Source organism: Scomber japonicus, chromosome 15 (genome assembly GCF_027409825.1).
Source record: "Scomber japonicus isolate fScoJap1 chromosome 15, fScoJap1.pri, whole genome shotgun sequence".
Lineage (NCBI taxonomy): Eukaryota > Metazoa > Chordata > Actinopteri > Scombriformes > Scombridae > Scomber > Scomber japonicus.
In genome coordinates this window covers 13,297,585-13,309,016 of record NC_070592.1, presented here as the reverse complement: position 1 = coordinate 13,309,016, position 11,432 = coordinate 13,297,585, and the positions used below count along the sequence as shown (strand labels likewise).

Genomic DNA, 11,432 nt, shown 5'->3' with positions numbered 1-11,432 from the left:
AAATTAAACAAAAATTCAGTTTGCTTTAACAGTTTTTACATTCAGGACCAGCTATCATCTACATAGACAGTTTTAGTGAGTATCATAAATAGCATTCACTGTAATGAGGACATTTTTTATACATGGTTCATTTTTATCCCTAAGTGGGTTTTACACAGTCTGGCTCCCCTCCCTCCATCTCCAGCCCCGGCTTGCCCTCAGTGGCCTCCTGACATGAGGTCTGAAGCTCAGATGGAATGGGAGGATGGTGAACTTCAATCATCAGCTGGTAGATCAGTGTTCCAAGCAGTGCTCCAACACAGGGGGCCACTATTGGCACCCACCACCATCCACCACCAGCTCTGCAAAGACAGTTAATGGTACAGTTTGTAGATTTAAATACAGCAAGAGTTTCCATCATAATCACTGATGTCAGACAACAAAGTGCAGATGGTTTAAACATAGACAAAAAGTGTCTCAGTGTCCTGAGGGAGGCTACTAACATGAAAACATCCCCTCCCCAGCCAGCTATGTACGTGAAGAACCGAGGTCCAAAATCCCTGGCTGGATTGAGGGCGTAGCCGCTGTTTGAGCCCATTGAGACACCAATAACCAGCACTGCTGCTCCCACCAGGACAGGCTGGAGACCATCAGGGAGGGAGCCGTTCCTCTGGTCCCCGAGAGCCAGGATACACAGTAGCAGGGCAGCTGTGCCTATCACCTGCAAAACATGGCAACCATTACATATGTGCAGAATGGTAATTGTGTCCTGTTTTTCAAGCAGGAGCAGGATTCAGTCCAGTTGAATGGCTAGTAGCAAATATGCAACACTTATATAACACAAATATAAAACAACATACAAATATCGCCATTAGGTCATATTGTGTTGTACCAGAGGTCAAAGGTCAAAATGTTGCTTTTGTGTTTGTGTGAAACTGACAACATTTTATGTTACAACCAGGGGAGTTTCCATAAAGTTATATTAGTTAAACATTTACAGCTAATTATAAATTATTCCAAAAAAAAAAAAAAAAAAAAAAAAGAGGAGCGTCTCCATAAATGTACATTGGGGGAATGAGTCCCTCCAGGTGACTGTGTTGTAGTGTGACAGTCTTACTGACAATTTGTTTTTGTCTTTCACCTTGAAGTGAAGAATGAACCCTTGAATTAACCACAGGGGAGTAACTGTGTCTATCAGACCTGGTCCATGACGCCTCCCCACACACTGAGGTAGTCTGCAGGGTAGGTGGAGAATATTCCAGCTGTGGCGGTGGGACCCGTCACTGTCAGTTTACCTCCGCTGTATGCATGGATAGCATCTGCAAACACAATGCACCACACATACACAACACACATGGACAATACCAGACTATTTAGAGTATATCATACTAAACATTAAAATGGGTGATATATTCCTTCAACAAATGTACACTAAAGTTTATTTTCGGCCCCCATACATGTATTCATCCGCAGCTAAAAGTAGTCCTCAACAAATGCACTCTTTACTCCAGCTTTAGTAATGTTTGCTTAAAACTATAGTGCCCAGCTGTTTTAGGACACACAGTATAAATTTAAAAAAGGAAGAAAGAATGAACAACATATCTTTGACTTGTTTCTACTCACCGTAGTACTGTAAGCCAACAGTGCACGCAGCCAGAAACGCCCCAAACACTTGAAAGAAGATGTAGAAGGGCAGCTTCATCCAGGGATGTCGTCCCAAAAAGCACAAGCTCAGAGAGACAGCGGGGTTCAGATGAGCACCTTATAGAAGAAAAATATATTTTGTCTCCTATATTGGAGATATAAAACACATCTCTACACAAATCTTTGACCTGCATTTTTAAATATACTGTAGATGACAATTTTATATACAGTCTAATATATAAGATGTTGCCTTTTTTTTTTTTTTACCTGAGACTCCACGTGACACAAAGACCCCAAACATTACTCCCAGAGCAAAACCCAGATTGATTGACAGGTACTGCCCATTCTTATCTTGAGATGTCGTCACCTGGGCGACAGAGCCACATCCAAACAGCTGTAATTGAGATGAAGAGCTGTATGTGCAGAACGTAATACTGTATACTCAGTGGGGGAAAAAAAACTTATCTAAGAAACTTAATCTATGTAACTCTATGGTATTTATAGGTCAGCAAACACAACACTGCCTTGGTGTAATCATCTTTTTTATGAACTTCATTTCTCAGGAAAGCGCTTTATGATTTGTGTTGTAAAATGTGATTGCACCGACAGTTGAGACAGATAAAAACTATCAAGATAAAAACAAAACACACAAGGTCTACCAAATGAGAGACAAACATCACTGATGAAGAACTCTCGCACCTCCCTCACTCCTTATCCTCCTCCTTTGCCCTCTCACCCATCCTCTCCCTTCTTCCTCCCTTCATTCACTGTCACACTCTTTTTTTCATTATGTTTTTCTTTCAGGCCAAAGTCCTCAGTTATCCATTGGAAGGATTCACTGACTACTTCAAAACACAAGAGAAAGCATGTAATTGTTTTTTTGTTTTTTTTACACTTTGTCCAATCCTTGATTTTTATTATAGTGATCAGGTGATTAAAACACATGCAAAAGCCTGCATCTAAAACAGATGAAAAGGCACAGTCTTTGCCTCAGTGTGGCATTTTAGATAGTCACACTGGACACTAAATATGAACAATTACTGAAGAAGGTGAATATTCTTTGTCTTCTGTACTGAATCGTTTGCTGTTTGATGCATTTACACATTAGAAAAAGGATACAAAGTAAATCTACTAAAGTGCCTCATGCAACAATCAACAAAAAAGAAAAAAAGACTTACAATCAGGATGTACACTCCAAGACATTCAGCCATGCACTCCCTGACCAGCTGGCTTCTGATCCGACACTTCCTCAGCAGCCTCTCCATCTCGGACGTTTCCTCTGACCACAGGTGAGCTTTCAGAGCCTGGACGCTGTCATCAGGTGGATCTGACCCGCAGAGCACTGCACTGTCTGCCTGACTGAGCAGAGTTTGACCTTTCATACTGGAGCTGTGAGCTACGTCACACACTTTATGGCACCGTCGAGCTGGGGGTGTGCGTGCATGTAGCAGAGGAGAGTAGTTCACTTTGTAAGACATCCTTTTTGCTGTTGTTCTTTTAAATCTACATCACAACATACAAGATTGAGAATGCTTCATACTGGACTCCTGCAAACAGGCCTGGTCCTGGTCTTGGCTCACTGAGCTGGTTTGCTGTGAGCTCACCTGCTTGAAATTGCCTCTGATTGTTCCTCTCATTTGATTGGCTGTCAGATTTCTACACTTTTTGATGCTTGTTTTCTTCTCTAAATGTAAAAACTCCTCCTCACTTCAGCATCTACATCTTGGGTGAAAAGTAAGAAGTGAGTCTAAAAAGTTTAAACAAACATTTTATTTAAGTATTTTCAATGTATTTATAATCATTTGTGCCATATTGCATCTTTATAAATAATCAAATAATAGAGCTATTATTTTTGGCACAGTTTTCCTCCAATATATATCATATTTTCTGCGAAAATAATTTTTTCTTCTGACAGTCATAGTAGAGGAGAATAAGTGACAAAACTGATTTCAAGTTTATTTTTGATTGATTGATATCAAAAGCATACATTTGTCTGCCATTAGAGTTGTTACCAGTTCAATTCAGTTCAGGTCACATGATAAATTAGTGTATGTCAAGAGATCATCTGCATTATAAAGCTGCAAAATCATATTCTATTAAAGCATTGGATAGAGTTAAAATAAAGAAGCAGTAATACCACAAATTTCCTTCCTTCCTTCCTTCCTTCCTTCCTTCCTTCCTTCCTATGAAGATTACTTCACTTCCTGTGGTAGGAAGCATGTAAATGGGGGTGAGGAAGGCCCTGGTTTGAAAAATGAATATATTTATTCAAGATGCTCAAGCACCGAAATGAACAGAGAGCATGAAATGTCTGTAACGTAACATGCATGTGAATAGCAGAGAGTTGTCCCAATAAAGGGTCGTCAAATTGAGTAAAGGCTGAATCCAGGTGTTAATATGAAGGAAAGAATGGACTTCAAAAATGGTAAGGAGAAAAATAATAGGCATGAAAGTAATTTTCTTGCAAAAATGTTTATTGAATCGAGTTTATCTGCATAATCATGCAGCCACTCACATTTATCTATTCTTGCAGTTTTGGTGATTTTTGCACATTATAGACTTAAAAGTGAGCAGGCTGCTTAAACTTTTTTTTGTCTTGTTTTCATTTGGGGAAAAATGGAAAGAGCACGGGACTCAGTTGTATATAAATGTATGCAGTCCACAGATCAAACAGGAGAAAGACTTACACCACCTTAAACCATTATTACACATGATGCATTCAGTGCTTTATGGCCCAGCCGGGAACACACACACGTGGAAATAGCTGAGGCAGGATGTCAGAGTTAGCAGCAGGTTACATAATTCTTGTATGTTTATGAAAACAGTTTGCAAGGACGGTGCCTTTTGATGTGGAGTATAGCGCCTGTTCTCAAGGGAAAAATCCATCGTTATCTCCACTCCCTCGATGAAGGCAGATTTTTTTTCCAGAACACAAGAAGCAGCTTGAGCAAGGAGATCTTCTGATATTTCATACATCAAAGAGTGCCTTGAATTTTTTTTAAATTTTCATTGAACTTGAATAATCATTCTTTTTGTTTGAAAGACATCTCTGGTGAAGCTCATGAAACCTAAAACTGTGATCGAGGTCACACTGACATATTAGTTACATGGGGACTTTTTAATTTTTTTTTATTTCACAGAAAGATGGAGAAAGAAGATTTGATGTTTGATTCCAAGAGATTACAGGCTCGGTGCGAACAGGACGGCATGTAAAGATGTGATGAGAAAACAAGCTGCATTTGGACTTTTTCAGTGCTGTTTTATTTAACATCAGTTCACTGGCATCTAATCTAGGATATTCCAGCCACAACAATAATTCCTAACAGCTGACTCAAAGACAGTATATGATAAAAATACAGGTTTAGGAAGGTTGTATTTTGAATTCCTCTAAAAAGTAATGTTCACTGTCCAGCCTTTGCTCATGCTCTGTCCAAATATGTGTGTTTCAGTGCTCTTAACCTCAAGTAGAGGAACACTAGCTTCTTTTCTGTTGGTTTTTAGCACAAACTAATGTTAAAAAAGAATACATTATCAGTCAATTCAATATATGCATTCTCTTACTTGTACTCATTCATACTACACATGGTTCACATTCCAGGATTTAAAAAAAAAAAGATTTTTATTGTTAAAGATCATTTTAGCAAATACCCCAAATCTACATATTTAGAGACAAAAGCATGAATACAGAACACACATCCAGTTTCAGTTTTACTCATCTATAGTCTGCAGTGCTACTTCCTGAAACCACAGCATTAACTTACATTCAGTAAAATAAATATCAAATACAACAGTTTTTTCTCATGAGCTGTCAACAACATGGCGTCAGAGCTGGTTAACCTAAATTGAACAAACTAAAAATAACAGGCAAACAACAACTGTGTAAATATATTAAGATTCTTTATTTTATTCGTCACACACACTCGTCCGTATAGATATGTCTACAGGACGATACAAAAATAAAATATGCAATTGTGGATTGTTTAGTGCCTCGTGTGCCCTCGGTTTGTAAAGATCACTAGTCATCAGGATTGGCAGCTTCTAGTCTACGTGGCCAGTTGGAATCCCCAATTCAATACAAACTTTGGCAAATGACGCTCATGCAAACAGGTCTGTCCATCTATAGAGGAGCCGTATAAAATAGAGGGTTCACATCCTCCACACACATACAGAGGATGTTAAATAGTAGTCAGTTGTGACTACTGTGGTCTACTACTAGAGAAACACTTGTGTACTGATGTGTTTTTGGGGAAACAGTCCAGAGAGCATATATCATTCACTTGTTATTTAAACCCTCCAAAGAGCTTAGAGAATAATGAGTCATCATCCCGCATGTCCAAAAAGGGGTGTTCACCTGGAATAAAAACAAGAATAGCTGCATTAGAACAAGATTGAGCTATTATGTTGGTCAAAGTAACAAAAACACTTTAAAACCTGTTAGACCATTTAGAAACACCCACTGTGTATAAACTGACCTGGTAGGATGGGCCCTGTTTCATGGTTTGCTCCATCCAGGCTCGCAGGACCTCCTGAACGGGTCACTGTGGTCTCCTCGTTGCCTTGGCCGTCTCTGACTGTGCGCCTCTCTTCTATAGACTGTCAGACACCAAAATAGAAAAATCAAAACATGAAATCTGGTATTTTGTCAGGTTAATTTATACATTACATAAATACATACATACATTACGAAAAGTTAAAATATATAGGATGAGTCATTTCTGTCGTGTCCCACATTCTAAGCTAAAAAAGGGAATTGTGGATGAAACACTTGGAAATCTGCTTTTTAAAGTGTTTTCATATTAGATTGATAATAAAATGAAGATAAACTTAATCTCTCACCCCGTCAGGTTTCACCACTTTGGTGACAGTGACTGACTGGAAGAAGGATCTGGTCCTAGGCTGGCTCGGTGTCTGACCAGCAGGTGGCGACAGAATCTGATCCAAGCCACCAGAGGACACTGCTGAGTCCAGATCTAGAGAGAGGATGGTGGACCAGAAATATGTTAAAACACGAACAAAACCACACACTTCCTTTCTTTAACTGAAGCACTAAAAACATCACCTACCTCTGTCTTCTTTACGCTCATCCTCTGGATGTTTCTGTGACTCTCGTCTCCAAATGTCATTAAACTGTTAAGACAACATAAAATATAAGAAGAGTTAACAGAAGACAAAAAACAGTATGACTTGCCGTTACCATTAAATCTAAATATATAATAATAAAATAATAAAACAGAGAAACGCAAGTAGCTGCTAACTTCTCATTACCTTTGAAAAAGGAGTCCAGCCATGAAATGGGGAACTGGGGAAGTCTGGTGACTCAAAAGAAGGGCAGCCATCATTTCTGGGTTCTCTGGATGGCCCAGCTTGGGGCCCTAGCTGGTCGCTGTTAGGGGATTTCAGCATAAAGTCTCGCAGGGGGTTCCCTCCACCCCTCTCTGGTATGTCCTGAGGTGGTGGTGGTGGCATGATACTGGGAACATCTAGAACATGAAGGAGACACAGTCTGTATCTACAGCTGAGAATCACTTTCAAATCAACAGTGTTTGATAATCCATTAATCTTTTGGAGTCATTTTTTAAGTAAAAGATGACAGTTATTCATATTCAGCTTCTTGAATATGAATATTTTTGGGTTTCTTTAGTAGTTTATTATATTAATATAATACTAAAGGGAATATCTTGACTTTTGATCAGGACAAAACAAGACATTTTAGGTTGCACCTTGGGCTTTGGAAAATGGTGATTGACATTTTCACCATTTTCTGACATTTTATAGATCAAACAAATGATCGATTACTTGACAAATTAATCAGTAATGAAAATGATCAGTTGCAGCCCTACAGGGATCTGTTGGGTGAAAAAAACTAAACCTGTTCAAACTGGCAGAAAACGTAAATGTTAATTAAGGGAGTGACCATATTCATACCATCAACATAATAATAATCAATATGTATAATCATTTGTAAGTACAGGCTAGTAAAGAGATGCTTCATATTGAAATGGTTAAGGACTGGGTTATAATGTTTGTACTGAGTTTTATTTTATTTTTACCAAAGTGTCCAGGCTCTTGCTGCCTGTCCCAGCGGCCCAGCTCGGAGAACACCTCCTCCATCTCCCTGAGGATGTGGCCAAATGCCGGAGGCTCCTGAAGCCGCATCCCATTTGGGCCAAAGCTGAAGCCGAACCTCCAGGTGCTGTCAAAGGGGTCATGCTGATCCCCCCGAAAGCCATCATAGTGGATTCCATCATCATCTTCATCATCCTCGTCATCATCATGGGTCATGGCATCGAAGAAGGGGTCCCTGATGCACAGTGGTGGAAAGTAACCAAATACCTTTACTCAAGTATTGCATTTAAGTATTTCCATATAATGCTTCTTTATACTTTCACTCCACTACATTTAAGGAGTATATAATGTAATGTACTTTGTACTCCACTACTTATATCTGACAGCTTTAGTTACATTTCAGATGAAGATTTGACACAATGGAAATAATGTAACAAGTTTTTAAAATACAACACATTGTTAAAGATAAATAAACAGTGGTTTCCAACATTTTTGTCTTTTGAAATCTTACAAAAAGGAGTGTGTGTAGTCAAGATCATATTTCAGATGTGTATGAGTTGTTAACAGCTCCACCGAATAGTGATTTCTCCCTCTAAACTTCTCGCATGGTTTAATTTCAATAAATGAATGTTCAAATATTTCAGTATTTCAATAAAAATCAAATAGTATAGAAAAAGTCCAAAAACTGAAAACAGATTTGTGTATCTGAACTTGTTTCTTCTTCTTTACTCTCCCATTAATCATCTCAAGACCCCTGACCCCTACTGTAGGTTGGGAACCACTGGATTAAACTAACTGTTTATAAAGTAGTGTAAACTAGCTCCAACAGCAACATGCTGCACTTATGCTATACACTGATGCTTTAGTATTAATAATATATATATGACAATATATCGACAAAAGAGTACTAATATTTAAAAGTACATTCTACTAAGCATACATATGTACTATTACTTAAGGTATATTATTACATTGCTGTATTAGGATACTTTATTTAATAAAAAAGGATGTCATGTATGTGCATTAGATACGTTAGATATCGTTTCCTTTGATGCCAGCTGGTTTTGTTTATAGACTTTAAAGTACTTCCTCGTGTGTATTAATCCTCTTCCAGCCTAAATCACATCAGTTACCAGACTATAGATACTACTCGCTTAGACCCCTGTGGTTATCCTGGCACAGAAACTCTAATCTTGTCCTTGACAGGGCTGAAAATGCTTTAAGAAGTTTCATTATCTAACAAAAGTTAATGGACTTCTGCTAGCTTCACGTTAGCTCACCGACGGCTGTATCTTGATTTCGACCCTATAAACTTACCGTCGGCCTCGATAATGACCTCCAGGTACCCCGAAGAACCCGCGAAATAAATCGAAAACACTCATTTACCGGCTGCTTAAGTGAAAAACCTAATTCATAACTAAAAATACACGAGCTGCAGAACATACACTGGAAAGAAAAAGGACAGTCCCAGTTGTCAACAGTGTCGTAAAGCGCTCTAGATGTTTCGGTTTATCAATGACGCAAATGTCGTGATGCTACGTTGCCGTAAAGAACACAAGAAACGCGCAACAGAAATAGCAACACGGGACAGAGACAGAGCACCTGCCAATCATAAATTTGAAAACTTGTGTCTGAAATGTTCATGTCTGAAAAACAGAGACGTTGGGGAGTGTAAGTGGTTTAAAGTAATCACATTTACTGTGGTCTACTGTGCTAAAGTACCATTTTGAGGTATTACTTTAAAGTTCTTCCATTTTGTGCTACAGTACTACTCTTGTATGGAAGCCCATTTCCGCCAATGTGATGGGGGAAAAAAATGATGTATGTCATTATAATGAGAAACTTCCTCAAAAAATTGTGTCATCAACAAACTAAAAGATGATAAGGTGAAGATAAATGTTAACTTTAGTCACATAAAGTAAGCAATACATGTATAGCCTAATGTCCTAATTCTCCTTGCATTTTCTACATCCACCTATATCCACAGAGCTGTCCAGATGTTTGTAACTGTTCATGAATGAAATTAACTACAGGATCCAAGGTGGTGCATCCCTTGCACCGAAACAGACTACAAGACTTCAAAATTTGTTTTAAATGTCTTTCAGGGCGCACTCACACTATAGCCAGTTGTTCCCTACCGTGCTGAAGCACCAATGCCCCCCCCCCCCAAATATTGTTATTTACAAATTAAAAAACACAGATCATTGGTGAAATATATTCACTAAAACATAGGCAGACAGTTTACTCTCATAAAACATGCACAGATGTGTGTTCGTGTGCTGTGCACCGGTAAAACACAACACAGCCGAGCAATTAACACAACACACTATGATTAAAAAGTGCAAGCTTGTTCTTCTGAGTCATGCCTGTGTAGTATGCAGTACTACTGATACAGATACTACAGTGTAAAAAAGACTCCAGTAAAAGCAGACATACTGATTCAACTCTTTACTCCAGTAAAAGTAAGAAAGTTCGATCACTTCGAGTGATCATTCACGCTCACAGGAATAGACTTCGCTTAATGACTTAGAAGTCACCAAATGACTTATTTTAATGAATTTCATAATTGTGGTAGCAGCCGTGCAGCAGATGTAATGAAGTTCACGCAGCACGCTGGGTGCAAGCTAATATTAAGCCTATAGCCTATTCATTATAATGTCAATGGACATAAATTGAGTTCTTTTGACTTAATAATGATCAAATAATACACAAAAAATGGTCAGATTGGGAACCCATGCATAATGTCTCCTCTTTCAGACATCATGCGAGCATGCAATACTTTCTTATGAGCACCAGAAGCATTTCATTTTTTTTTATTTTCCCCATGTCCCTTTACGGGCTCCGTAGAAACTATCTCAATAATGACTTTATCTCAGAATAATGAGAAACTTCCTCAAAATAGTGATTTAGTAGCCTAACTCAAAATAATGAGAAACTATCTCAATAATGACTTTATCTCAGAATAATGAGAAACTATGACTGAAAGTTATTAGTATCTCATTATTTTGACTTTGGCTACAGGATGTTTTTTTTTTCTCCATCACATTGGCGGAAATGGGCTTCCGTACTCCACACTACTTTTTCGCCATTACATTTTTCTTACTGCTATATAGTTAATGTAGGACTATAAGATTTTGCAAAAGCCACCATCTTATAAAATATAATCTACTCATAAATAGCTCAATAGTAGTAGGCTACTTGGTTCACTAATCAGTTCCGCCTCAACAAACTACAATATTGGACTGAAACAATTAATAGAATAATCAAAGTGAATGACAACGGCAATTTTGAGTTTGTATAAGCTACACGTTTGCCCATATTTCTGTACTTTTTCTTGTAATTAAATATTTCTTGTACAGTGTGACTTTTAGTAAAGGATCTACTTGAGCCACTGCCTGTTGTAGTGTTTGCTAAGTAGAAGCGAACAGCTGTTTCCTAGCAACGCCGTTCCGATCCCAGAGTCTGGAACGTTCATTCAAGACGAAACATTCCAACACGTACTATGACGTCGGTCAGTCGAACCCGTAAAACTGCAGTTTAAACGGTCATGCACTTTGATTATGGCGTCCAAACAGTAGCAACGGGACTGTGCAATGCTGACAACAGTGTGTGTATGTATGTGATAATGATTCAGCGATGACAAAACGGGTTAATTGGGTGTTTAACTTTTCATTCAAGCACCTATCTAGATGTTAAGTCATATTTGTTGCCTAACAGCTCATACTGAATTCTAATTAGTCACC

The 11,432-nt window shown here is 38.4% G+C and overlaps 2 protein-coding genes across 2 annotated transcripts; both read right to left on the bottom strand.

The window, feature by feature from the left end:
• Nucleotides 1-139: 139 nt before the first annotated feature.
• On the bottom strand, nt 140-3,101 carry aqp10b (aquaporin 10b). Its single transcript, XM_053333984.1, has 6 exons — nt 2,802-3,101; nt 1,891-2,017; nt 1,603-1,740; nt 1,180-1,298; nt 483-700; nt 140-341 (listed from the first exon to the last, which is right to left on the bottom strand). Exons 1-6 carry the CDS (start codon nt 3,099-3,101, stop codon nt 140-142), a joined length of 1,104 nt encoding a protein of 367 aa, XP_053189959.1.
• A 2,724-nt stretch (nt 3,102-5,825) lies between these two features.
• Nucleotides 5,826-9,189, bottom strand: hax1 (HCLS1 associated protein X-1). The gene is made up of 7 exons (XM_053333986.1): nt 9,007-9,189; nt 7,674-7,924; nt 6,889-7,103; nt 6,687-6,750; nt 6,460-6,593; nt 6,096-6,216; nt 5,826-5,974 (listed from the first exon to the last, which is right to left on the bottom strand). The coding sequence occupies exons 1-7, from the start codon at nt 9,069-9,071 to the stop codon at nt 5,904-5,906; spliced, it is 921 nt and encodes a 306-aa protein (XP_053189961.1). The 5' UTR covers nt 9,072-9,189; the 3' UTR covers nt 5,826-5,903.
• Between the last annotated feature and the right edge of the window lie 2,243 nt (nt 9,190-11,432).